This window comes from Lepus europaeus, chromosome 5 (genome assembly GCF_033115175.1).
Source record: "Lepus europaeus isolate LE1 chromosome 5, mLepTim1.pri, whole genome shotgun sequence".
Taxonomy (NCBI): Eukaryota; Metazoa; Chordata; class Mammalia; order Lagomorpha; family Leporidae; genus Lepus; species Lepus europaeus.
The window spans coordinates 25202046-25229029 of record NC_084831.1 but is presented as its reverse complement, the minus strand read 5'-3'; the positions used below and the strand labels follow the sequence as shown (position 1 = coordinate 25229029).

Below are 26984 nucleotides of genomic sequence, written 5' to 3'. Positions count from 1 at the left end.
CCCGTCCCCCCCATAACTCGCTCGCCAGGTACCCCCCTCCTGCTGCTCCTGGCTCTCGGGGCCACCCATCACCTCGGACCGCCCCCCACCCCGGGCGCGCATCCCAGGCGGTGCCTACCCTTAACCCCTCCCGCGCCGCCCCTCCCGGACGGCACCCCCTCCTCCGCGATCCTGGTCCCCTCGCCCCTCCCTGGGCAGCCCCGGCCGCGCCGCGCTCGCCCGCGCGCCCCCGCCGCCCCCGCCGCCCCCGGCGCCATGGCGTGCAGCCTCAAGGACGAGCTGCTGTGCTCCATCTGCCTGAGCATCTACCAGGACCCGGTGAGCCTGGGCTGCGAGCACTACTTCTGCCGCCGCTGCATCACCGAGCACTGGGTGCGGCAGGAGGCGCAGGGCGCCCGCGACTGCCCCGAGTGTCGGCGCACCTTCGCCGAGCCCGCACTGGCGCCCAGCCTCAAGCTGGCCAACATCGTGGAGCGCTACAGCGCCTTCCCGCTGGACGCCATCCTCAACGCGCGCCGCGCCGCGCGGCCTTGCCAGGCGCACGACAAGGTCAAGCTCTTCTGCCTCACGGACCGCGCGCTGCTCTGCTTCTTCTGCGACGAGCCCGCGCTGCACGAGCAGCACCAGGTCACCGGCATCGACGACGCCTTCGAGGAGCTGCAGGTGCGCGGCCCGGCCGGCCCGGGGCGGGGGCGGGGCCGGCCCGCGGGCTCGGCCCCCTCGGAGGTGTCTCGGGGCGGGGCCGCCGGCGAGGTCGGGGCCTATCAGGATTAACCCGGGGTGGGGCCGCGGCACGGGGCGGGGCCTCGGGGGCGGGGCCACGGGCTGTCTCTGCCAGGTTGGATCTGAGATTGACCTGGAGTAGGGGCGGGTCCGGGGCGGGGGAGAGGGCGAGGGTGGGGTGAGGCGGCGCGGTCACGGGACAGCAGAGCTGAGCAAGTGCCCGGCTTGGGGCAGCCAGGGGGACACAGCCCGAGGAAGGCCAGGCGAAGGCGGGGCCGCAGCGAGGAGCCGAGGGGTCCGGGTTGGGAGGAGCGCCTCTAGGGCAGCACCTGAATCAGGTATGGCTGCATCAGTACCCGGCTCCGTTGTGCTGGGCCAGGGGTGGGGGGGAAGGTGGGGTGGGGGGGTGGGGAATGCGGGTAAACCTGAGAGGGGTCAGAGTTGGGCGTTTGGGTGTCTAGGTGAGGCCTGGCTCTGTAAGGCTGCACGGTCAAGGTTGGACACCTGTAAGAACCGTATTGGATGTAAACCAGAGGAAGGGGCCAGGTTGAGGCTTGAAGATGAAAGACTTGGAGAAGGAGGCCCAGAGCGGAGGTGTCTGGAGTTGAGGGAGGGGAGATGGCCTCCGGGGCTTTTGATGGCTCCCTTCGCCCGTCATTGCCATCGGGTGTTTTGGCAATCAGAGGAGAACTGTAACTGATCTTCCTTAGACCTTGCTGATGAGCCATTCAGCCCCCCAAACCCTACACAGTGTCCCCCGCCCCATGAAGCCTTCCCCCAGCTCCACCGGCCAAAAACCTAGCGCTGGAGAAAGATTTCCTCAAATACTCTCTATGAACAAGTATGATGTTTAAAAAAAGATGTGTTCCAAGACAGGCTATATTTGGGAAGCATAGTATACTTTCTATTATCACACACCTACATCCTGCGGAGTCTCTGTGCGCATTTGCCTATTAAAGGCTTGGGGAAATCTTGTAGCAAATGAGCCTATTTAACTGTGTTTGATCAAATGGTTTCCAAGCCTGCTTGAACCTGGAATCCTTTTCTTAATCTAAACCATTTAAATCCACAGCCCCGTGCATCTGGCTTTGCAATACAATTCTAGCACACAATTCCCCAAGGGCAGGGCTTTGGCCCCTGAGCCTGGCCCAAGACCGGGCCCCCAGGACACGCCAGTACAGGTGAATGAAAGAATGAGTGAATGAATGACCAGCTCTGTTCTAAGCTGGCCCAGATCGTGCAGAGTTTGGAAGCAGAAGGTTTTTGGCTGAAACATTTTGTGCAAATGGACTAGGCTCACCCAGAAGGTAGTGAGCTCTCAAGCAGGAGCTAAGTAACTATTTTCCCTTGTGTTCTTTTTTTAAAGCATTCATTTTTGAAAAAAAAAATGTTTTATTTATTTGAAAGGCATAGCAATAGGGAGCGAAGGAGAGAGAGATGTTTTCCATGTATTGGTTCACTCTAAATCGCTGCAGCATCTAGGGCTGTGCCAGGCTGAAGCCAGGATCTAGGCACTCTTTTTGGGTCTCCTACATGGGTAGCAGGGACCCAAGTACTTGGGCCATCTTCTGCTGCCTTCCCAGGCACAAGTAGCAGGGAGCTGGATCGGAAGCGAGGCACTGGCACTTGGATTTGGGATGCCCATACCACAAGCAGCAGCTTAACCCACTGCACCACAACACCTGCCATTCCTCTGTGTTCTCAGGGGTCCCAACCCTGACCCATGCAAGTCTCTGTAGGTGGCCTGTACCTAGCAGGTGCCATGACCCAGGAGAAATGGCCAGTGTTCAGCATCGCCACCTCCCTGTCTCTCTCCTCCTGAAAACATGACTTCAGGTCTGCTGGCTGAGGATGGGAGGGTGAGCAGGAGTCAGGGGCTCTGGGAGCTTGCAGAGGCGAGCATTGGCCCTCCATCCCCGAGGTCCTCGTGCTGGGCGCTGGTGTCCCCGTCTCTCCACCTGTGAAGTCACATCAAGAGGGAGGGGGCCAGAACCTTGGACAGAGCTGGACACTGACAGTGAGAGTCTGAGGGACCCTGGAAGCAGCAGGCCGGCTTCTTCCCTATGCAGATGTGGACTGAGGTCGGGGAGGTCCCGGGACTCCCCCAGAGCCCGACCCGGACAGATCCGTGCCCTGCTCCCCTGCTCTTCACTCCCTGTCCGTCTCTCTAGCCCTACCTCAAACCAGGAAATCCGAATGATTGTGATTTGGGCTTTTGCCCTGCATTCTAGGACCTGGGGCATGCAGGAGAAACTGAACATATATTTCCTGCCAACATTACTGAGACACTTTCATTCTTGGATGGAAAAAAAAGCAGGGTGGCCACTTGCTTACCCATGAGCGCCCTATCCTGGGCACAGACACACTTGGGTTCCAGACCTGCCTTGGGCCCTGTCTGTGTAACTTGGCAAGGCATTTCCTGGAAGGCCTGATGCTCCCTCTGTAAAATGAGGTCAGATGTTTCCTTCCTGAGGCTGACCCAGGGTGAACCTGCCATGTGCGGTGCCTGGCACTTGGTAGGGACCGGGACAACACAGCTCCCATCCTTCCCCACTCTGCAGGTGAGGGCTCCTGTGCTGGGTGATCACCCAGACCTGCCTTTCTTGCCTGGGAATGAGACTCCTTTGGTCCCCTCTGGGCTTGGCAAGGTGGTGGCAGAGAGACCTGCTTCCCCCTCCAGAGGAGATGCTCCTGAGTGAGGCTCAAGCCACTCTCCACCCCGCCTGCCTCTCCCCTCTTGTGGGAAAGCAGGGCTCGTTAGCTATTTCTGCTCTGGGAAGGAGGCTGAGCCCACCCCTCACATCCCCGCCTCCCCTAGCAGCTGGTGGCTGCTGGAGCCTCAGAGCCAGCGGGGCCCGGGGGATCATCTGGACCCTTGTTCTTCAACAGATGGGGAGATGCGGCTGGGAGGGCAGGGACTTGCCCGAGGCCTGGAAGCCGGCAGGGCCCAGAGCTGTGCTCAGCTGCAGTCTCCGACAGCTTGCCTAGCAATTAACCTGGAGCTTTGACATTTCCTGGAAATGCTAGAGGCAGCAGAGCAGCAAGAGTAGCAGCTCTGGCCTTGAACTCAGGAAGTTCCAATCCTGGCTCTGACATTACTGGCCTTGCAATCCTTGCGATCCCAGTCTCAGAGCCTCAATTCTTCCTTGACAGCATGGAAGTAATGGGGTTGACGTTACTTAAGATTATCTTAGAAGAGCTTAGTACTCGGGGCAAGCTGTGTGGCACACTCACATCCTATGTCAGAGCACTGGCTCCAGGCCTGGCTTCCTACTAATGCACCCTGGGTGACAGCAGATGATGGCTCAAGTGCATGGGGTCCTGCCACCCACACGGGAGACTCGGATGGAGTTCCTGCCTCCTGGCTTTGGCCTGGCCCAGCCCTGGCTGTGTGGTTGTGGCCATTTGGGGAGTGAACCAGTGGATAGAAGATCGATCTCTCTCCTTTCTTACACATGCATGTGTGCTCTGCCCTCCAAGTAGACGAAAATAAAATAAATGAACTAGGAGAAAGCATAGTGCCACGTTAGCCTCTGTGGCCCTGAGAGATCGGCAGCTACAGTGCCTCCCGTCATCCGCAGCATGCGGCCACTTGGGACCGGCTAACTCTTTGTTGTGCAGGGCCCTCTTGTGCTCTGCCCACTGTTTGCCAGGAGGAATACCCTCCCCCAAGTTGTGACAGCCAAACCGATCTCCAAACATTGACACACATCTCCTGGGTGAACATCACTCCTGGTTGAGAGCCTTGACCTAGCGACAGCCCACTCAGCTTTCCAGATTCAGCTCAAACATCAGCTCGTGCCAGGCAGAACTGTTTCATGCTGCAGTTCCAATACAGCGGTCCGGTCCCAGCAGGCTGCACGTCCTTGGCCAAGTCACTTCACTTCTCCAAACCTGTAACATGGGGATAACGCGACGTTCCTGGGAAGTATGTTGTTAGGGTTAGGAATACTCCATCTGACTGGTCCAGTGGGCACACAGCGATTTTTACGTATCTATGTACCCTGATTATAAAACGAATGTAAGAAGTAAGGCTATAGAATATAAAAGTGAAATCCACCCCCCATGGATAAACATAGCTAGACTTACTCAATAGTTCAACAGAATCTTTATGTAATGTGTGTGTGCTGACGTCTCTCCCTGCCCCCACCCCTCACCTGCTCCCGAGAACCTGGGCTGTGGGGAAAAGGAGAGGCCTGGCCAGCTCCAGTGGCTTAAGGCGTCTCAGCCAGTACCAGCTGCGCCCTAGTTCCATGCCTGGGACTGTGGTCAGAGCTTTCTCTGTATGACCTCCTCCGGTCTCCGTCACGCCCCTGTGGAGCAGGCTCTGCAGAGGCTCTGAGAATTGGATGCCTTGGTGGCCCAGCTGTAAAAGGCAGGGCCCAGACCGGAGCCTCTGAGCCACCGCTGCGGGCTGTGGAGCCGTCTCCCAGCCACCTGCCTGGCTTTAAATTGAGGGGGCTCAGCACAGAGCTGGGTTGAAGGACGCGGTCTGTGCCAGCTGACGCCCCGAGGGCAGGTGGCTGCAATGACATCTTGGTGAGGCCTGGCATCCGGCTCTCTGGCTGTCTCAGGTTCCTAACCCCCAGAGAGGGGATCCGATTCAGACCCGGCCACCCCCTCCGGGCCTCATGTGACCACTGGAGCCTTTCCCAAGGCCTCCTTCATGCCAACAAAGACAGTGGTGGATCAGCCTTGGCCGGGAGCCCAGACGGGCCGGCGTGGTGATCCCGCGACGCCAAGGCAGCCTCACAGGAGAGAGCGGGGCCAGGGGCTGGGTTCAGATCTTGGCTCTGGGCTCTTCTGCACAGTGGATGGAAGGGACACGGAGACTGCTGACTTCAAGTGAAGAGAGGGAGAAGGCCTTGCTCTCCGCCCAAAGAAATGACAGCGGCCGAGTCGCTGGTTTGTCCCACGGTGGCTGGGTCGGCTGTGTCGTGGGGAAGCGGCCGCAGCTGTCACTATTCCAGGAGAGGGCAGGACTTAGGTGCAGAGGGCAGCCCTGTGTGGGCAAGGCTGGCTGGGGTCCCACTGGGACTGGCTGTTGGCATTCCCACTTCCCGATTCACAGGTGCTGGGCAGCCAGGAGCCCTGGCCTGAGCACAGGCCCCGGTGTAGACAGGGTGAATGACATGGAGGGGGCTGGGCAAGGCGTTTATTTTATAGGAAGAAAAGGGTCTGGTGGGAGCCACAACAGAATAATAGTGGCTGTTTCCTGGCACACAGTCAGGGCCTCGGTTAAAGGCATCTCATCCTCTCCCTGACCCCTGAGGGGGGCTCGGAGCAGCCCCACTCCACAGATGGAGACGCTGAGGCTGGGAGATTGAGTGACTTGCTAGTGGGGGGAGCACAGGGGTCCCAGCAGGGGCCGACTCAGAAGCCCCTCCTTAGCTGTCCCTGGGGAGCGACCCAGGGCGGGGACCTCAGGAAGCACTGCTAGGGCTCCTCCTGCCCTGCACTGGGAGGGGGGCGTGGCCTGCTGGAGGCGGGACAGAGCTCGGCTGCCCCGCCTCCCAGTGCTGTGGTGTTCCCGCAGCACCATGGCCCTTGCCGCCCTCACCGCCCTCGCACTCTGCTGGGGCCCTCGGGCTGGACGTGGAGGATGTTACAATGTCCACAGTCAGCGCTCCCTCTGTGGCTGCTGGGGCCAGGCCTTGGTGGGCTCAAGACATAGCTGCCCTGCCAGGGTCCCGGGAGACAGGGCTGAGGCCTGCCCAGCTGAGTCCTCCAGGATGCGCTGAGAGCCTCAGGCCCGGGAGCAGGGAGAGAGGTGTTATGGGCAGGGGGAATCAAAGGGTCCCAGCCTCTGTGGCCTGGGTGCAGACTGCCAGGAACTGTGTGTGTGTGTGCATGCACACCCACTCCTGCTTTGGCAGGCTCACTTAGGCACTTCCCCCTCCCCCTCCCCCTCCCTCCTCTCTCCCTCCTCAGCCCTTCCCCCTCCCCTCCTCTCCTCCCTCCCCTCCCACTCCCTCTCCTGTCTCTCCCTCTCTCTCATTAACTGTGCACAGCAACCCTAGGAGGTGAATCTCATTGCCCCATTTTACAAATGAGGAAACCAAAGCTCAGAAGCTGTACCTAAGTCACACAGCAAGGAAGTGTCCCTGAGACTGGAGCTGAAGCTCAGGCCAGCTGCGTCTGACCGCGGACAGGCATGGCCATGCTTGCTGTGGCTGGAGGGGAGGGGGTAGGTCAGAATGGGAAAGAGAGGCTTGACCAGCTCAGGGAGGCCTTGAGCGCACACGCAGTTGCACACACACACGCGTGCCCAAGGAGGCTGGGCTTGACCCTGCAGGTGCCAGGGAGCCAGGAACAGGTTCACACGAGCGAGTGTGGCCTGGTCAGATCTGTAGTGTGCCCTGGGCCCGATGGGCCAGTGTGCACCGTGAGCTGGAGGCAGGGGAGCAGCCAGGTGTTGCCAGAGACTCTGCAGTTCCAGCGTGCACCTGGGAGTGGGGGTGGGGCCCAAAGATACAAAAGGTCCAGAAGAATCCAGGTCTGTCAGGAGGGCCAGGAACAAGAGGGCTTCAGGCATGGACAAAGGCCGGGTGGAGAAGAAAGAAAGGAGAGGCTCCAGTTTGTCACATTAGGATTGGTGGTGACGTCCTTGGATCAGGGAGGGAGAGAGAGCAGTGCCCAGGCAATGGGAAGAGGAGAGGCCCTGAGCACCTGTTGTGTGCTGGCATCATGCTGGACCCACCGGTCAGTGTCATCTCGGTAGCCCCCATCGCACCCCCATCATGGGAGGGGAAGAAGCGGCTTGCCTTAGGCTATGCAACTGGGATTCGAGCCCAGGTTTTTCTGACTCCAGAGTTCCTGCTGTCTCAGTTGGGACAAGAAGGGTCCCTAACCCCAGAGCCAAGACGGCTTCCCACAGCAGCTAGGACTCCTGGGCTGGGGAGAGTGGAAGTCTGGCCTTGGCCTTGGGCGTGTTGGAGCCCTGGCTCTGTATCCCACCCTCTCCTGGCCTCTCTGAACCATCGAGAGCCCCGAGCCTCTCAGCAGGTAGAGTTGCCCAACTCGGTGCCCAGAGCCAGGCTGTGTCGTCAGAGGGGTGTCCCGCCCTGTATCCTCTGCGCTGCCCCAGCTGGCCTTTCCTGCTGTGACTTCATCCAGATGTCACACACCTGGCTGCAGCCGTCCCTGACTACGCCCATTTCCTGCACACGCCAGGAAGGCCTGAGCCCGGCCTGGCTAGTTCTGTCCACCCGGAGGCCCCGGCCCCATTCTGGAGGCTTGGAGGAATGCTGCCGTCCATCTCCCCAGGTCCTCCCAGCAGAAAGCTGCCTGGCTCTGCCTGCGTGTCTCACGTGCAATCACAGTGGTCATGCTAATGACGCAGCTTGGACCAAGCTCACCCTTGCGTCATGTCAGGTCATACATGACGTCATTTCATCCTTGCAGCAAACCTAAGGGCCAGGTGCTGTGATGGCCTCGCTTTACAGACTTGGAGAGCGAGGTGGAGGGAGGGTGTCACCGACACAGCCAGGTGGCGACAGCTGTGTTGGGTCCAAGGCAGGCCGTCCACGTGTATCCTCTTCTCCCTGGTAACCTACCTGTCCAAGTTTTTGCCTCGTCACCTGCCTGCACACTTTTCAAGGCAAGGCCTGCGTGGCCAGCCTGAGGGGCCAGCACGAACCTGGCACTGCACAGTGCTCAGAAGTTACTGCTGCAGGCCGGGCCTTTGGCACCACAGTGGGGACACTGCTTGGGACACCCACATTGCATGTCAGAGTGGCTGGGTTCCAGCTGTGGCTCCACTTCCGATTCCACTTTCCTGGTAATGTGCACCCAGAGAGGCAGCAGCTGATGGTCCAAGTACTTGAGTCCCTACCACCTGCATGGGAGACCCAGATGGAGTTCTAGGCTCCCGGCCCAGACCTGGCTGTTGCAGCCCTTTGGGAACCAGTGGATGGAAGATCTCTGTCTCTTTCTCTGTCTAGAGCTCTGCCTTTCAAAAAGAAAGAAAAGGTAGCAGGGAGGGAGGGGGTGAGAATGAGAATGGGACTATTGCGGTATTGAATTGAGTGGGAGGCAGAGAGGCTGAGTGGTTTTTTTGAGTGGATTCTTGGAGCCACTCAATCTCATACTTGCTGTGTGACCTTAGGCAACCTGCCCAACCTCTCTGAGCCTCCGTTTCCGCATTTGTGAGATGGGGTCATAAAGGCACTACTAATCTCAGGGCTCCTTGTGAGAATTAGGTGACGAGGTGCCTGTGAAATTCAAGCGCAAGCCACACCCGCTTCCAGCCCCTGTGCTCCTGGACCTGCACCAGTGTTAGTGTCCTTCCTCGGGCTGCTCTCTCCCTTGGACTTTATCAGCAGGTTCCTGCTTCCTGTCTGACTGCCCTGCTGGGAGGAAATATTCTGGTGTGTTCTCCTGTCAAGCTGTGTGGCCGTGGCGTGGTCAGTCCCTTTCCTTGTGCCACTGTGCCCTGCTTGGGCAATCCCCGGGGCTGGGCCAGATGGTCCCCTCTGCCCCTTCCCACTCTGGCCGTCCGAGGACACAGCCAGGGGAGAGGAAGCGGCTGAGGGGCCTCAGGCAGGACACAGTGACCGCCGCCTCGCCTGTGTGCCCAGTGCATGCTGGGCTCTGTGCACGGTGAGGCCAAACCTCTCTTCCTGGTGCCTCATCTCACCCTCCCCGCCCTAGGAGCAGTTATTGTCCCCATTCTGCAGCTACGGGACTGAGGCACAGGGATGCTAGGCAACCTCCCAGGGTCACCCAGTGAGTGGGTGGCAGAGCCAGCTTCTTAAGGCAGGTCTGTCCAGCCCCAGGCCTGGAAGGAGATCCTTCGGGTAGGAGCTGGCCCAGAGCTCGGGCTGCCTCCTTGGTCCTGCCCTGGCGTGCTAGGGTTTGGATTTCCTGAGTTAACTGTTCTCTCAGGCCCTGCACCTAGCCCTTAGCCCCCTACCCCCCACCCCCTTGGGGGAGGGGCCTGCCTCTCTGTCCCCTCCCACCTGGCTCTGTTCCCTGGGCAGGCTCATCCTGCAAGCACCGACCCTGGCTGGTCTGTGCCTGGTCCTGCCCTGGGCACTGAGCACATGAAAATCCTTGCAACATGGCACCTGCCCTCAGGAGCCCCCAGGCTAGCCGGAGACACTGACAGGAAGCCTTGTAACCAAACCAGGAGGCAGTGAAATGCGGGGAATTTGGGTCTTGCTGACATTTGGGCTGGGTCTGAAGAGGTGGGTCCACGTCCAGGAAGTGGAGGAGATGTGTGTGGGTGAAGCCTTCCGGGAAGAAGCCTCCTGAGGACACTGAAAGATGCTCAGTGCTGCCCTGTAGAACTTTCTGGATGATTGGGGGTTCTGCCTCCGCACTGCCTGGTGCCGTGGCCGCTGCTTCCATGTGGCTGCTGAGTGCGGGGATGCAACCAGTGCAACCGGAGAACTGACTTTTCTATTTTATTTCATTTTAATGAATTGCAGTATATATAATGGCCACGTGGGGCTAGTGGCCGCACATTGGACAGACAGGTCAGGACCAAGACAGAAGGCTGGAGAAGAAGGTGGGGGCCAGTGGTGAGGGGCTTTGAATGTCACGCTAAGGCCGTGTACCCTTCTGCCCTGACAACGTGGGAATCCTGCAGAGGGGTGCAGGGGAGCAGCATGTATGGGTCTGTCCTTGAGAATGGTCACTCCTGCTGCTGGTGGGGGCTCGGAGCAGCAGGGAGAGGGCACCTGGGGCCCCCGTCCAGAGAAGGGATGAAAACCAAGCCAGGAGCAGCGGGTACAGAGAGGAGAGAACCAGCCCAGAGCAAAGCTGATGACTGTGTAGAGAGGAGGTGGCAGGTGGCGGGGATGACTCCCAGGCTTCTGGCTTGGATGGAAATGGGGGACCCTGCCCTGAGATGGGGCAGTGGGAGGAGGAGCAGCCTGGGGTCCCCAAACACTGCCCCAGCCTTCACCAGGGTGTGTGTGTATCTTCCACCTCACGTGCACACCTTGGGCTGGGACTTGCCCTTCATCCCCCACCCTTTCCCCAGCACCATGCAGGGCCCAAGGAGGCAGCAGCACATGTGTGTGGGCGGGGTCAAGAGTGCGCCATTGCTCCCCGCGCCCAGATCTCCTTGTCCCCTCCAGAGTGCAGGAGGTATTTGTCCAAGTCCCTGGGGTGCACTGAGCAATGTAAGCCATGCAGACCTCCAGGGCAGTTTCTCAGAACGGCAAGGAGTGGCCTGGGTGGCTGGCCCTTGCAGGGATCCGTGGGCACCACCAAGGAGGAGAACCACTCAGTCCAGTGCCCCCTGCACCTGCTGCTCAGCCACACCACGTCCTAAGCTGGACAGGCCAAGGCCAGCAGGGGAGCCGAGGACGGTCACTCTGCACCCTTAGGCCAACAAGACTCATCTGCGCCAAGGACTCAGACACACATAATGCCATTAGGAATGACCCTCAGCTGTTAGCAACAGAAACCTGACCATTGTAGCTGCAATCAGATGCAGATATATTTCTCTCTTATGTAAAACAAGTCTAGGGAAGGACTCCCGGCGATGGGAGCTGTAGGTGACCGCACATCTCTTCCCAGCCCTGCACCCAGTGCCCTCACACTGAGACCTTGAGACCCGCTTTGATGGGGGCACTCACACCACAGAAATTGGCAAGCACTATCGGGCAACAGGCTCTTCTCCTTTGTTTCTTTCTTCCTGGAGATCCAGCTTGCTAGCACATCGCTGGGTCTTGTGATGGTGTTGTGTGTGTGTGTGTGAGAGAGAGAGAGACAGAGAGACAGAGAGAGATCCTCCATCCACTGGATCGCTCCCCAAATGGCCACAATGGCCAGGGCTGGACCAAGCTGAAGCCAGGAGCCTGGAACTCCATCCCTGTCTCCTACATGGGTAGCGGGGGCCATATTCTTCTGCTTTCCCAAGTGCATTAGCAGCGAGCTGGATTGGAAATAGAGGTAGGACTTAGTCCTAGGCACTCTGATAGAGGGTGCTGGTGTCCAAACCCATTGCTCTGCAATAGCAATGCCTACCCCAAAGGACAAGGTCACTAGCAGGGCCCTGCTGAGCCATCCTGAAACCTGAGGCAAAGGAGCCATCAGTCATTCTGGTCATGTGTTTATTTTGCAATTTGCTATCAGAGCTGAGCATAAGCATTTGGGAAATGCTGGCGTTCAGTCTGTAGCAATGGACTGTTGCATAGCCTTGCTCTCACCAAAGGATTCTAAGCAGGGAGCTGGCAGCCAAGCAGGGGACCAGGGAGCACCCATGTAGAAGTGGATTGGAGAGACGGGGAGACCAGGGACTCCCAGGATGGGCAGAGGAGAGGCTGTTGGGAAAAATCCTGATGGCAAATGCTGATGGATTCTGGAGACACTTAGGAGTCAGACTCTCTAGGACTTGCTGGTTGGGCTGTCAGGGGAAGCAGGTGCGGAGGAAGGGGGCTATGAGGCCAGGATGATGCCCGGCACCTACCCCGGGATGCCTGCGGCAGGTGCGCCCACGCCCTCATCCCGGCCCTCTGTGTGTTTCAGAGGGAGCTGAAGGAGCAGCTTCAGGCCCTTCAGGACAGCGAGCGGGAGCACACAGAGGCCCTGCAGCTGCTTAAGCGACAGCTGGCGGAGACCAAGGTGAGCCTGGCGGACGCTGGGGTGGGGCCGCTGGTGGGGCTCCCGCGAAGGTGAACAAGTGGGACCCTCACCCCGCAGTGACAGAGGGCAAAGATGTGGGCTGGTACTGGGTTAAGGATGGGGCCATTTTGGGGTGGAAGTTGAGGTGGGACCAGGGGCCTTCCGGATCTCCCCCAGAGTACTGCAGGGCTGGGAGAGTGGGTGCAGTCTTTGCTGTCCCTTATTGGACACGCCTGTTGCTGGGGCGGGCAGTCCTGAGCCTGTCCCCTGCAAGCCCTCCTGATGGTTTGATGGTTTGTGCAGTAGCTCTGGAATCCTCCCCCTCTTCCACCCAGCCATGGGGACACAGGTGCCGGCCTGCTGTCTCTGGCTACCGTGGTTTAGTGAGGACAGGGTGGGAAGAAAGCCACTCTCCCTGACCCAAGAGGAAGGGCCCAGGCTCTGATCTGGCCACCACCTCACAGGGAACACTTTTCAGGGCCCCCACCTGTCCTGGGACGGGGACGGGAACAAGGAAGAGTTCTTCGGGAGCTCCAGGGCTGGGAGGAGCCCGGGGAGTCCCCACTGCACGGACTGACTCTGGGCACAGTGAGGTCTGGGGTATCCGGCTGGCTCATGCAGGAGTGCCGCCGCCAGCAGCAGCGGGAGCGGGGCCTGCAGGCTGTGCTGGGCCTCCAGAGGTCATCCTGGGGCCCGAGGAGGCCACGGAAACCGAGATCCATGCCCCAGCGTGGCCACCAGCCCGCTGCGGGGCCGGGGGAGGGGATGTTTCAGGAAGGTCATGACAAGCATTTCTTCCAAGAACATTCCAGAGTGCCTCCGGGGCAGGAGCCTCGGTGGGTAACAGATGAGAAACAGCCCCAGGACCCCGGGGCCTACTTGCTTCTCCTTGCCTCAGTCTCCCCATCTGGCCAGCGAGTCTGTCCCAGTCGGTGATGAGAAGCACAAGGGGGCGTGTGCATGGAGGAGACGGGACGGGGGTCTGCTTCTTCTCGGCCGCCTCCCACCCCTCCTTTGTTTTTCTCCACTGACCTCTTCCTCCCCTGCTTTCCTGTCCATCTGTCTGCCTCTGGGGGGTCCTGGGGGCCCCCTCCCCTGTAGTCCCCCAGCGCTTCCTGTCTGCACTGGGCTGTTTATACAAGAGATGCCTGTGGATGCTGTGGACTCATATTTCACCTGGTGCCTGACTTCGCTTTCCTGCGGCGCCTGCCCCTTCGGTGGCCCAGCCCCGGGGCCGTCTGATCTCCCTCCTCCAGGCCTCTGTTTTCTTTGGTTGGCCCTGAGGGTGACGCATTCTTGGCAGGGAGTTTGTCTGCAAGGGCCCCTGCTCCTCCAGGCCCCGGGGTGTTCCATGGGATGTGGTGGGCTGGGGGCTGGGGGGGGAGACTGCCTTCCCAGCTCTGGCCCTGGAGGGAGCGGTGGGGGAAGGGAGCTCTAGTCTGGAGAGAACTGGTGTACAGGGGGCCTGCACGTGGAGCTGGGGCTGCCTCTGTCTCCTCTGTATTGTCTCACAGAACCCCACAGCAGGACTCCCCAAACCCTAGCACTGTCTCTGGCACACACGCACTGTGTAGCTGTAGAATACATGAGTGAAAACATACACCATGCAGGGTAGGAACTGTTGTTTTATCTCAGTTGTATCAGTAAGGAAACCAAGGCACAGAGAGGCTGAGGGCCCGGCCTGAGGCCCCACAGCCAGCAAATCAGCAGCTTGCTGTCCCGTTCAGTGAGCCGGCCGCCACCTTGCACGTGGATGTCTGTGGCCAGAGCCACGCCCGTCGGTCAGCGTCGGTCAGCGAGCCAGGAGACTTAGGAGGAGTCATCAGAGACAGCCCTGGGGGCAGGGGCTCCCGGCCGCCCTCCCCTGCCTCTGTCTCTCGTTACCCCATCCTCTCTTGTCTGGGAACACTGGGCCCCAGCCTGGATGGAAGACAGAGCCCACACCCACTTTGTGGAACAACCCTGAACAAGAGCCCACTCTCCTCCCTCCTTTTTAAGAAAATATTCTCACTTTACTTGTTTATGATTTATTTATTTATTTGAAAGGCAGAGTTACAGAGAGAGGGAGAGAGAGAGAGAGAGAGAAGGAGGTCCTCCATCCACTGGCTCACTCCCCAAATGGCCGCAGTAACCAGGGCTGGGCCAGGCTGAAGCCAGGAGACTGGAACTCCATCTACTCCCACATGGACGGCAGGGGCCCAAGCACTTGGGTCATCTGCTGCTGCTTTCCCAGGACCATTAGCAGGAAACTGGGCCAGAAACAGAGCAGCCGGGATTCAAACTGGTGCTCGTGTGGGATGCTGGTGTCGCAGGCGGCAAGCTTAACCCCCTGCACCACAATGCCGGCCTCTCTCTTTTCCTCCTTCACCCCTCAAACAGCTTCTGACTGCCAGCCTTGGGCCAGGCTGGGCCAGGCCTTGAGGTGGGCCTGGGAGGTGCAGGGCTCCAGGCGATGTCACTCATCCTCTAGCCAGGGAGACATGCAACAGTGCCTTCACACTGCTTCCCGAAGGCTCTGGGAACACTGGGGACCGTGTCTCAGAGGCGGTGGCCTCCCAGCTGGGCCTTGTAGGCTCAATTGGAGTTTGCTAGGTAAGGGAAAGATTTGAGTCAGGGGTCATCCTTGACAGGTGGGATTGCAGCGTAGTGGTGCTAAATCAAAGTGAGAGGGGCTTTGAATGCTGAGCTGAGGAACCCAGGGTCTCCCTAGTCACTGGGAGGGATGGGGGGTAGGGTTTGCATGTGAGAAGCCCCGCTGACTGGGGCTGGGGCTGACTTGTGGGCTGAGTCCATCAGAGGAATCTGTGGGACCCCAGTGGGAAGAGAGGGGAGCCAGTGGGAAATAGATGTGACACTCAGGAGTCACCGGAGGCCATGGGGACTCAGCAGCCCTTGGGGCAGGGACATCAAAGGTGAGGGAGGGCATGCAGGGGTGGAGTGGAAGGGGCTGGCCGGCAGAGGCAACAGCGCAGCACCCTGAGGGCAGCACAGCGCGGCCCAGGGTCTCAGAGGATCCACAGTGGGTGGCCTCGGATGGGACAGCCTCTGGAGGGCAGCTCGTCCCGTCCCCATCAGCACCGGGCCCCTCCCCTGGGTGAGGGGGTGCAGGGAGGCCAGCACCGCGCCCCGTCTTTGTCTGCAGGGCTGTCTGGGTGGGCATGCGCGGAGAGGCTGGCCCGCTGCCAGCCACACTTCCTGCCGCCACGACGGGAGCAAACAGGCCTTAATTGAGGCTTTGTGGAGGCTCCCGCAGAGCCCCGGGCACTGAACACAGTGGGGTCTCTGACTCGGTGAACTTGCAGCCAGAATCCCACAAAGGGCGATTGCGGAGGCGGCCGGCCCCACCTGCTGCTCCCCCGCGGGCTCTTCTGAACCCCGTCTTCCTGCCGCCAGCCTCGCCTCTGCCTGGCCCTCCGTGGCCCGGTGAGAAGCCACCTCTCCCTGCAGGCTGTGCCCAGTGGAATCAGGGGCACGTGGTGCACGCCTCCTCCTTGCATCTCTGCCGTGCCCTGCGATGTCAGGTTCACGGAGCTTAGGCCACTGAGGTGGGCACAACTGGAGATCCAGGCTGCCAGGCGCCATACCCTGTGCCCATCCCTCCTCCATGCGCTCCTGGGCCTTGCAGAACCCGCGGGGGCAGAGAACCCTGCACACCTGTGCTCACCCTCTCTGATATCGGCCCCCAGTGCCAGCTTTTGTTCCTTAGCCCGAGGGTCTTGGCTATGGCAGGACAGGGCCAGCGACCACCAAGGTTCACCAGGCGTGTGGCCCTTGATAAAGCTCTGGCGTCTGTGACCTACTTGTCATCTTCCCCCGAGCCCCAGGAGTCAGAGTTTTGACAACTGAAGACCTCAGTGTCCCAGGCTGAACTCAGCATCTCCCCCTGTCCCCAGCCCCCACCCAGCTTCCCTGTCCCTCCCACCCAAGCCAGGCAGCTGGGTATTCCCCCTCTGTCTCCGCTCTGCCTATCCTCTCACCCAAGGATCACCCCTTCTGCCCCCCTCACCGTAACCCCTGGGGATTGGCCCCCCCACCCCTCCCTTCCAGTCCTCCACCAAGAGCCTGCGCACCACCATTGGCGAGGCCTTCGAGCGGCTGCACCGGCTGCTGCGCGAGCGGCAGAAGGCCATGCTGGAGGAGCTGGAGGCCGACACTGCCCGCACGCTGACCGACATTGAGCAGAAGGTGCAGCGCTACAGCCAGCAGCTGCGCAAGGTGCAGGAGGGCGCCCAGATCCTGCAGGAGCGGCTGGCCGAGACCGACCGGCACACCTTCCTGGCCGGGGTGGCCTCCCTGTCCGAGCGGTAAGTGCCACCACCCTCTCCGCCCCAGGACCCCTCCCCAGGCAGCCATCCCTTCCCTGACCCACCAAGGTTCCTCTGGCCCCAGTGCTGCCCTCAGTAATAACAATTAGACGTGGGTTTATTGCTGATCAATATCACGGCTCAGGGTTGACCATGAACCAAGCACGGTGCTAAGCGTTTCATACACGTTATGCTAGGTAATCCTCACAATAAGCCTCAAAGGCAGACACTGGCATGGTACCCATTCTAAAGAAGAGAAAGCTGAGGGTCATAGCTAGAGAGGTCAGAAGTGGCACAAGCAGCACTTGAGTCGGGGTCCCACAGAGTTCTCGCTCCTGACCTCACCCTGTGTCTGCTGCTCTGAAGGTGGCTGCAGGGCCCTGGCTTGGGGCAGGAGCCCAGGGCCCAGTGCAGCCCTCTGTCCTGCTGCCCTTCCAGGCTCAAGGGGAAAACCCATGAGACCAACCTGACGTACGAAGACTTCCCGACCTCCAAGTACACAGGCCCCCTGCAGTACACCATCTGGAAGTCCCTGTTCCAGGACATCCACCCAGGTAAGGCCCTGCCACCACCGAGGGGGACTAGGAAGACACATGGATTAGCGGGGGCTGGAGCGAGTGGGGACGGGTCCCCAGCACAGGGGCAGGGAGCTGAGCAGAGCCCCTTGGTATGTTCCAGTCCAGTGTTGGGCACCCACACAGGCACTTGGCTCACTGAGTGAACCCCATGAAATCTACGAGGCCTTCTACCCTCTCTCCCTCTTTCCTGTTTTTAAAAAAACAAAGATTTATTTACATGAAAGGCAGAATGACAGAGAATGAGAGACGGGGGTGGGGGGAGGTGGGGGGAGATCTTCTATCTGCTGGTTCACTCCTCAGATGGCTGCAACGGCCAGGGCTAGGCCAGGCTAGGAGCCAGGAGCTTCATCTGGGTCTCCCACATGGGTGACAAGAACCCATGCATGTTGGCCATGTCCCACTGCCTTCCCAGACACATTAGCAGGGAACTGGATCAGAAGTGGAGCAGCTGGGACTTGAACAGGTGCTCATATGGGATGCCAGCACTGCAGGCGGCAGCCTAGCTCACTGTAGCACAGCACTGGGCCCAGTATCCTCTGGGGCCCCAGTGCATCCTTCTCGTAAAAGCCCATGCGGTAGGTTCCATGCGTATTCCCACTCTCCAGATAAAGGGACAGGTGCCAGGCTCTTCACCGGCAGTCCCTGTGCACGGTGGCCCCTACTTCGCCCCACCATTCTAGGTGCTAGAGGTTTATGGCCGTGAGCAAAACAGGCACAAGTCCCTGCCTTGTGGATCTTACTTTCTTGAGTTGGGGCAGTGAAGTGACGTGAGCTGGTGTAAGTTTTGAAAGCATCTCTCTGGCTGCTGGAGGGACAGCCTTGCCTGCTACCTGTGCTGGCCTCTGCTGCCAGCCAGCCGAGGCCACACGGCTGGGCCAGGAGCCCGAGGAAGGTGGAGTTAACGGGCCCTGAAGCCGGTGGGGCCGAGGTGAGACTCATGGGATCCTCTTCCGAGATGGCCTCCCCTTTCCCAGCGAGGTAGGGAGAGAGACCACTGCTTGGCCCAGATGGACACTTGGTGGTGCAGGGTTGCAGGGAGAGGGGAGGGTCTGTAGCATCAGCAGAGCCTGAGACGGGATCAGTCTTTTGCACGCTGTGGGCAGGTTCAGTCCACTGGGGGCAGGTCCCCTTGTGTGTCCCTGAGTCCGGCACAATGTCCTCTGGAGGCGAGATGCGGATATGGAAGGGGTTTCTCGCTCAGGGGTGGTACGCACCGTCGTTATCCTCGGAGCTGTTAGGAATGTGTCTCCTGTCGCAGCCTGCGGGACTGAGACCCTGACTTCAGACCCCAGGGCCTGTGCCCTCAGTGAGCCCACTGGCCATTCTCCGGCCCCTCCACACACACACCCACACACATCACTGGGGGTGGGGGCAGCTGGGGAAACTGAGGGTCAGGGGTGTACCCTGGCTCCCCAAGGCCACATAGAGGTCACCGTTCTCCCACCCGTCTGGAGTCATGCATTCATCACTCCCGAGACACTTTCAGGAGTCCGGGGAGACAGACGAGCAAGCAGCCAGACCCCGAGGGCCCCCTAGGACAAGGGCAGCGACGAGGGGGACAACAGGAGGCTCTGTGTGGGGCAGAGGAGGGGCTGGGGAGGCACAGAACAGATGGTATTTGAACTGAGCGCTGAAGACTGAGGGAGCTGGACACCCCCATTGCGGTGGGGGAGGGGAGGGCCCGGGTGGGTCTAGGATGTGGCTTTCTGGAGGGACCGAGAGGGGCCAGATGATCTCCAAAGGTGAGAATGCCGGGCCACGTAGCCGGGGCTTCCCTGCAGGTGACACGGCTTTGTTCTCATAACTCTGGTCCCGGCTCCCCACTGACAAAGGGGGCAGCAGGTGGGGGAGGGGCCCATCTTCTAGCAGACTTGGTGGTGCTGGTTCCGGGCTAGCTCCCAGCCTGGGAGGGACTTCCCCAGGAGGACGCAGCGGGATGAGGACCACCTGTGGGCCCAGCAGCCTAACAGGAGACGTGTCGCTTCCTCCTTGGAGCCTCAGTTCCCCAGGGCATGCAAGTGGTCCCTTGTCAGCTCGCCCATAGGTGAGCAGGTGGATATGGGGACTTGCTGCTGGCCCTAGAGGAGGGCTCCTCATCGACAGCACTGTTGACCTTGAGACCAGTGCACCCCTGTATGGGGCACTGTCTGGCGCGCCAGAGGCCCTGGAGCAGCGGCCATGACCTTTGTCCACTGGATGCTGGAGGTCGCTCGGACCCTCGCCCTCAGTGTAACAACTGAAAATGTGTCCAGAGCTGAGGACCCGCACCCCAGAGAGAGCAGCCTCAGGGAGCTGTGGGACATCAGAGCACAGTGGCCTGCTGAACCAGGCCCCTTCCGTTCCTGGGGGCTGTGAAGTCACTCTGGCTCCTCTCCCAGCGCCAAAGCTCTTTCTGACCGGATGGGAGGGGTGTCCCGAGGGACCTGGCCTGTGGGGTCCAGCAGCTTCCTGCCTGCCCCTCCCCTCCAGCTCCAGATTCCTACCAAGTCACCCACTAGGTCGCCCGAGGACCCCACAGAGCACGTGTCATGCCCTGCCCTGGAACCTCGCCTCCCCACCACCCCCAGTCCCCTGCCCACCCCCCAGCCTCACATTATAGAGCCCCATTCTGACCATGACCTTTCCCTCCCTGATCTGACTGCCTCAGCTCCTGGGCACAAGCCTCCTCCCCGGCCGGGCCAGGCAGCCCATTGTCCCAAGGACGCCGGACAGGGCCGCCCTGGTTCCCGACACCTCCCCCTCCTGCGCTGCCCTCTCCCCGCCCCTCCCCCTGCTCCTCTGAACCCTAAGTCCCAGCAGGTTCACTGCCAAGGGCGAAGCCCGCCCCCTCTGAGCTTCAGTCTCCGCCTCTATAAAGCAGGGATAGTCCCATTTATCTCCTGCGGGAGGTATGAGGGTTGGATTATTTATCTGTGATAACAGCCCCAAGACTCGGCCAGTTCTTGGTACCTATTTGCTCTTCTCTTGAGTCATCAAGCTGCTTCCCATTCTGCCTGAACAGGCGGTCTGAGGCCACGTTCACGGACAGGTCACGTGAAAAGACCTCAGCTCAAGCGCCAGCTCCACTCCCGCCCTAAGTGGCCACTTGAGCAAGCCACTTTACTCCAAGAGGGCTCTGAAGCCTCGGCTGCCCCTTCTGGAACATGGGTGCCCTTGGGCCTGCGGTGGTGCCCCCAGCGTGGGCGTGAGCAGGTTTTGCCCCATGCCTGCCTGTGCAGCCCAGAGCCTGAGTCAGCGCCAGACCCGAGGGGCCAGATTTCTTAGAGCCCTGCCCTGAGGAAAGAGCCGACGGAGCTTCCTGTGCTCTCAGGGCCCTGCCGGCTCCACACGGCCGCCCTTGAGAACAAAGGGACGCAGGCCGGCCGTGGCACTGCGCCCAGGGAGGGCCTCCCCTGCCATGTGCTTGACCTGTGGCCGGGAACACTGTGGGGCCGCAGCCCACGGTCCTTCCTGGACGCCTCTGACCCCAGGGCTCAGACAGGCCTCCGCTCACGTGGGGACCGTGGGGACCGTGGGGACGAGACGGCTGCCTTAGTGCCTGGGGTTTGGTTTTTATAAAACTCGGGGTCTGGATCCAGGACTTGTAAGCCTTTGTTTTGCTGGGCCTGACGCTCTGGTGGGGCTGGGGGCGGGCGGAAGTGACTGTGTAGGGACCCACTTCTCAGGGAGGGGAGACAGGGTGTGGCCTTGCCCTTGACCAAGTTCCCTGGAGTCTGAGGCTCTTACTCCTGCCCATGCTTGCCCAGGGGGAGGGCAGGAGGGCATTCCGGGAGATAGGCCCCTCTGCGGGAGGCCCCGTGCCAGCCCCTACCCTTGGGGTGCTTATAAAAGCTTCCCCAGAGTCAGCCCCTGCCCCCAGCCCCCACATGGTCCAGGCTGGGTGGTGAAAAAATTTCCCCCATGCCCTGTGAGCTGTCGCAGGGTCTCAGAGCCCACGAGCTGTCTCCTGGAGCCCTTCCCATCCCCAGCAGCAGGAGCAGTGGCCCACGTCGCCCTGAGGCCGGGCCCTCCTGTCTGCGTGGGTGTCTCCGCCCTGTGCCCTGAGTCTCGGTTTCTGCCAGCACCGGCTTCTCCAAATCCCCATGGGCACCTTGGAGGAGAGGCCCAGCTTTCCCCGACACTCAGAACTGCCCAGCCCCCACCCCAGGCTCTGAGTGTGGTCCACACCCCTCTGCCCATAGCCGGGGTCCCATCTGCGTCCAATTAGGTTCTTCTTCTCCCTTCCCCCCTCCCACTCCATGCCTCGCTCCCTGCTGTGGGGATTCCCCACCCTATGTCTCTGTGGCTAAAGCCCTTAGGGGCCTGTCCCGCTGCCCTGTGCCCCTCAGACAGCAGGGCACAGGGTTCGTCCATGGTTCACTGGAGAGGTCCTTCGCCCCCAGGAACTGGTCCTAGGCCTCCTTCTTCCCATGCTTCCTCCACTGTGTCTTGCTCCGGCCTGGAGGTGTTCACCCAGGCTCAGGAGAACCAACCCCAAATTCCACTTCTCCCCTGGCTGGTCACCACTCCCTTGGGTAGGAGAGAGCAAACAGAGAGATGCGGCTTTGAGAGCTGGACCTGTTCGGCTGGTGTGGCCAGCCCAGAGCCAGGTGCCCCAGCCTGTGCTACCTGCCCAGCATCAACAGGGTCAATTTAATTTGATGAACCTTTGCAGAACCCTGCCCACGCCAGCCCCTGTGCTGGGCACTGGCCACGCAAGGGAGAGCCTGGCTCATTGGTACAGTCCCCGCCCTCCTGGTGCCATGGTAGAGAGGTGCAGGTACAAGGGACCATGCCCTGTGCCAGTAGAGGGCCAGAGACAGAGGCCGGGAATTTCAGAGGGAAGAGTGAGTGCACCTGCTGAGTGGACAAGCAGTCTCCCCAGAGAATGAGTCCTTCGGATTGAGCCTTGTTGGGGCAATGGCAGCAAGCAGAAGGGGTGGAGGGAACAAAGACTTGGGGCTATGTGGGATGGGGGTGGCGAGTAAGAGGTGGGCTGGAGGAGAGAGCTGGGGCCAGACTGCCCGCAGCGTTGATCAGCCCTGGTTCTGCCACTGTCAGCTGCATGGCCTGGGTCTGTGCTCCCATCTGTCAGGGGGAAAAGTCGGCCTAGAATGAGTGGTTTTCAAATTTTAGATCCATCTTCTACTCTTCATAACAAATAATGTGTAATGTCTCAAAGAAAGTATAGCCTTTCTACAATTTCAAGTATACATATATGATTATGTAACATATGTGGATCTACATATATATTTATGCATACTATGACTATAATATAAAGGACAACAGGAGATTACAATTTTTTTTTAAAGAGACAGAGACAGACACAGATCTTCCATTCCTGGTTAACCCCTGAATGCCTGTAACAGCCAGGACTGAGCTAGGCTGAAACCAGGAGCCAGGAGCCCAGTCCAGGTCTCATATGGTGGCAGGTAACCAAGTACTTGAGCCATCATGTGTACATTAGTGGGAATCTGGAATCAGAATGTACATTAGCAGGAATCTGGAATCAGGAGTGGAGCTGGGACTCAGGGTGCTCCTGTATGGGATGCAGGCATCCCGAGCAGCATCTTAAAAAAAAAAAAAATTATTTATTTGAAAGGCAGAGAGAGAAAGAAAGATCTTCCATACACTGGTTTCTACCCAAATGACCTCAGGGCTGAGGCTGGGCGAGGCTACAGCCAGGAGTCCAGAGCTTCATCCAGGTCTCCCGCATGGGTGGCAGGAGCCCAAGCACTCAGGCCACCCTCCACTGCTTTTCCAGGTGCATAAGCAGGGAGCTGAATCTGAAGTGGAACAGCCAGGGCTCAGACCCGTGCTCCAACATGGAATGCTCGTGTTGCAAACAGCAGCTTGACCTGCTGTGCCACCCCAAGCCCCAAGCAGCAGAGGTTAACCACCCCTGCCCCAGGAAGTTATTCATGCTACACTGTTTGCATGTGAGTGTGTAGGTGCTCACGTCAGTAGGTCAAACATCATTCTGCCTCAACTACAGTCCCACAGGTGGGTTGTAACTGTCAGTGGAGCCGCCCTGGTTTTTCAAAACAGCCAACGTTTCTCAGTGAAGGTCCCAACAAAACGAATCCCGCCTCCCCTGCCTTTACATGGCACTCGCATTCCAGCATATCCAGTGGATCCTGAAGCTGCCAGCGTGACGTCATGCTGATGCATAAAAGGCAGTTTGGTTGTAGTTTCAGGTTTCCATGAATGTCTGGACCATTTGAAGGCTGTTGGTGGGGGCGGGGCAGAGAGTACACCCTCTGCAGTGCCGCCCCGTGCATTTCCTGCAGGGTCCTTAGCAGCCCTGCCTGTCATTCAGACACCCTGAACACCCCCCCCACACTAATTTCCAAGTCACCCCTAGGGGGCAGTAGCACCTGCAGCATCCTGAGGCTCCGTCCTGCTCTGCAGGTGCCTGGTTCTGCACCTCTTTCCGGATAACTGAACTCAGGTGGGTGGCATGCCTGCTCTGGGCCTGACCGTGGGCATCGGGCAGTGAACAGGCAGCCCCAGCCCTGGCTTTCCTGCAGCCAACTTTTTTAAAAGATTTATTTTGTTTGTTTGAAAGGCAGAGTGACAGCAAGAGTGGGAGAGACAGAGTTTTTATCCATTAGTTTACTCATCAAATGGCTGCAACGGTCAGTGCTAAACCAGGAGGCAGGAGCTCAATCCAGGTCTCTCTCATGGGTGGTAGGGGCTCAAGTACCTGATCCACCATCCACGGCCTTCCCAGGCACCTCAGCAGGGAACTGAAAGGGAAGGGTGTTCCAATATGTGAGCCGGTGGCTTCACCTGGTGCACCACAGCCCTGCAGCCAAGCTTAACCAGGCAGGTTTAGCCAGCCCCTTCCATTTCACAGACGAAGACGAGGCCCAGAGAGGGGAGGCTCATACCGAGGGTCACACAGCAGGTCAGTGGCCTCCTGGAACCAGCCAGAGCCCCGCCCTCCAATAGACACCAGGCTGCTGCTTCTCTCCACTCATCTCCTCTCCCTCCTCCACCCCCACAGTCCCAGCCGCCCTGACCCTGGACCCGGGCACTGCTCACCAGCGCCTGATCCTGTCCGACGACTGCACCATCGTGGCCTACGGCAACCTGCACCCCCAGCCGCTGCAGGACTCGCCCAAGCGCTTCGACGTGGAGGTGTCGGTGCTGGGCTCGGAGGCCTTCAGTAGTGGCGTCCACTACTGGGAGGTGGTGGTGGCCGAGAAGACGCAGTGGGTGATCGGCCTGGCCCACGAGGCCGCGAGCCGCAAAGGCAGCATCCAGATCCAGCCCAGCCGCGGCTTCTACTGCATCGTCATGCATGACGGCAACCAGTACAGCGCCTGCACGGAGCCCTGGACACGGCTCAACGTCCGGGACAAGCTGGACAAGGTGGGCGTCTTCCTGGACTACGACCAGGGCCTGCTCATCTTCTACAATGCCGACGACATGTCCTGGCTCTACACCTTCCGCGAGAAGTTCCCGGGCAAGCTCTGCTCCTACTTCAGCCCCGGCCAGAGCCATGCCAATGGCAAGAATGTGCAGCCCTTGAGGATCAACACCGTTCGCATCTAGCCCCAGCCGGGGCTGACCCCAGCTTCTCTCGGGGCGGCTGCCACTACCAGGAGCCCTGCCCAGGACACACAGGAGGCCTGGGCTCCAGCCAGCCTTGGCCACCTCCAGCTCCCATTGCCCTGTGTGAAAGGTGGAGGTTGTGCTCCACAAAGTCCTAAACTCCTCCAGCATGGATGCTCTGTAGCTCTGACCTTGAAGGGGATGCAGCGTTGGTCCAAGGATGCGACGTGGCTTCTCCTCAGGGCAGCCCCTGCCCAGCCCTCAGCCCCTTCCTCCAGGGGCAGAGAGCTGACTTCCTCCCCATGTCCACCCCCTGCCCAGCTGCTGTGACCTCAGGACCTGCTAGATGTGTCCAGCAGCCAGCAGCTCAGAAGACACACGAACTCTCCCTTGCCCCTGACCAAGCTCGTGATGGGCGACTTTAAGCTGGACCCCAGCCCACGGTGGACACAAGCTGTAGCTGGCCCTAGGGAAGTCTGAGACCCACCCTCCTTCCTGGAGATGGGTGGTTCCTGCTTTTCCCACAGATCTGCGGGTCAGAGACGATGCCTGTGGAGCCCATAATAGAGCCCACGTGGCACCATCACTGTGCCACCACCTTCTGCCCAGGCCTGCTGTGGGGTAAGGACACACCCAAGGCTGAGGCAGGGGCCACTAGCCCAGAGGCACCTGCGGGACCAGCAGCACTGGACAGGGTTCCAGCCAGGCCTCTGTGCCTTGCTGGGGGTGGGGAGGCGTCCAGATACAGGTGCTTGTTTTCATCAGGACCTGCACCCTAGGAGGGGCTATCGCCATTGATTGCCCTACCATCCCCCCATCGGACTTGGCATCTGTTTTGGGATCCTGATGCAGGAACAAGAACCTCTCTGGCTGGTTTAATTAGACCAGGATGTATCACCAGGTCCCTAGTAGCTTTCAGAGTCATTGGCAGGGCTAGGGAGCAGAATCCTTGCCGAGTTTCCCAGAACAGCTCCCAGCCGCCAAGTTCAAGTCCATTGTGACCCGGGAAACTGCTCCCCTCTGCGGGAAGCCACTGCCTGAGAAACCGCTGGGCTGCAGAACTGTGCTGCCCCTGCCGCCGTCCAGGCCAACCAGTGGACATCCTGAGGCCTGCCTCTCTCCCACCTAACTCAGGTCTCAAATCCACATCTCCACGTGCAATTCTGTTTGGAGAAACTGAAGTCATAGCCAGACCCTTGGCTGCAAGGGAGTCTGGGAAATGTAGTTGTCTTCTTTCCAGCTGCAACCACACACAAAAAAAGCCACTGGAAAGCAGTCGGGATGGATGTTGGGCAAGCCCAGCCGTGCTGCTCTCCACAGCATCCAACCGTGAGGCACTCAGACCGGAGTCTGCCTCTGGGCTGTGGCGTTGAAGCAGCAGGGCCTCCAGGTGCCCTGCTGCAAGGCCCTGGCCCTGCCCAGAGGTGGGAACCCAAGGACTGCACTGCCAGGCAGCAGAGTCCCCTCTGCCTTCATTTCTCTTTCTAGTCCTGGGGCCTAGGGGGTCTCTGAGCCCACCCATCCCAAGGGAGCCACAATAGCTGAACTTGGGGGGGTTTCTGTCCACCGGGCCCTCCCCTGAGCTAGGGGAGTCCTCAGCCCCGACCCACCCACTCAGCTACCAGAATCTGAGCCCCTGCCAGCAGTATTTTTATTTAAAACGTTGCCCATTTTGTGCGTTAGGGTCCATTTGTATTAAATGAACGTTACAGGGTGTCAGTGGTCAGTTTCGTTCATTGTGACAAACACCGAGCCCCGCCCCTTCTGTCCCAGGCAGGGTCCTAGTCAGCATGGCCAGTCCACACTATAGCCTGCTAGGTCAGTGGGATTGTGCCCATTTTACGGAGGAGGAGCAACGAGGTTCAGGGAGCACACGTGACTTGCCTGGAGTCCCATGTCCCATGCTTGTAAGTGCAGGAGCTCGGATTAGAACTGAGATCTGAGCTAGTGCTCACACCCCGGTCCAGTCTGTGAAGCTTAACAGCCAGGCAGGACTGTCAGTCTTTGGCTGGAAGAGCAGCAGTGGTGGCCTTGGGAGCAGGCAGAGGGGCGCTCATGGGATGGTGGAAAGAGCCTGGGCTTCAATCCAGGCTCCGTCACTATGTGACTTTAGAGAAATGACTTAGCCTCTCTGACCTCACTTGTCCCACATGGAAAATGGGGACGATAATGGCAATTTTGCATGGTTTCATGGTAAGCTATAAAATGCAGTGCCCTCAAAGGGGCCCTGTCTCTCCCTGCAGCCGTATCCCAATGTCAGTGC

At 59.7% G+C, this 26984-nt stretch overlaps 1 protein-coding gene across 1 annotated transcript; it reads left to right on the top strand.

The window, feature by feature from the left end:
- The first annotated feature begins 253 nt into the window (after nt 1-253).
- Nucleotides 254-26429, top strand: TRIM62 (tripartite motif containing 62). The gene is made up of 5 exons (XM_062190907.1): nt 254-663; nt 12205-12300; nt 16348-16604; nt 17043-17158; nt 24171-26429. The coding sequence occupies exons 1-5, from the start codon at nt 256-258 to the stop codon at nt 24719-24721; spliced, it is 1428 nt and encodes a 475-aa protein (XP_062046891.1). The 5' UTR covers nt 254-255; the 3' UTR covers nt 24722-26429.
- The last annotated feature ends 555 nt before the right edge of the window (nt 26430-26984 follow it).

Bases quoted from the DNA above. Each gene is read 5' to 3' on its own strand.
- TRIM62 (XM_062190907.1), top strand. From the start codon at position 256: ATGGCGTGCAGCCTCAAGGACGAGCTGCTGTGCTCCATCTGCCTGAGC. The intron at 12,301-16,347 runs GTGAGCCTGGCG...CCTCCCTTCCAG, and splicing joins GACAGCTGGCGGAGACCAAG to TCCTCCACCAAGAGCCTGCG. The intron at 17,159-24,170 runs GTAAGGCCCTGC...CCACCCCCACAG, and splicing joins GTTCCAGGACATCCACCCAG to TCCCAGCCGCCCTGACCCTG.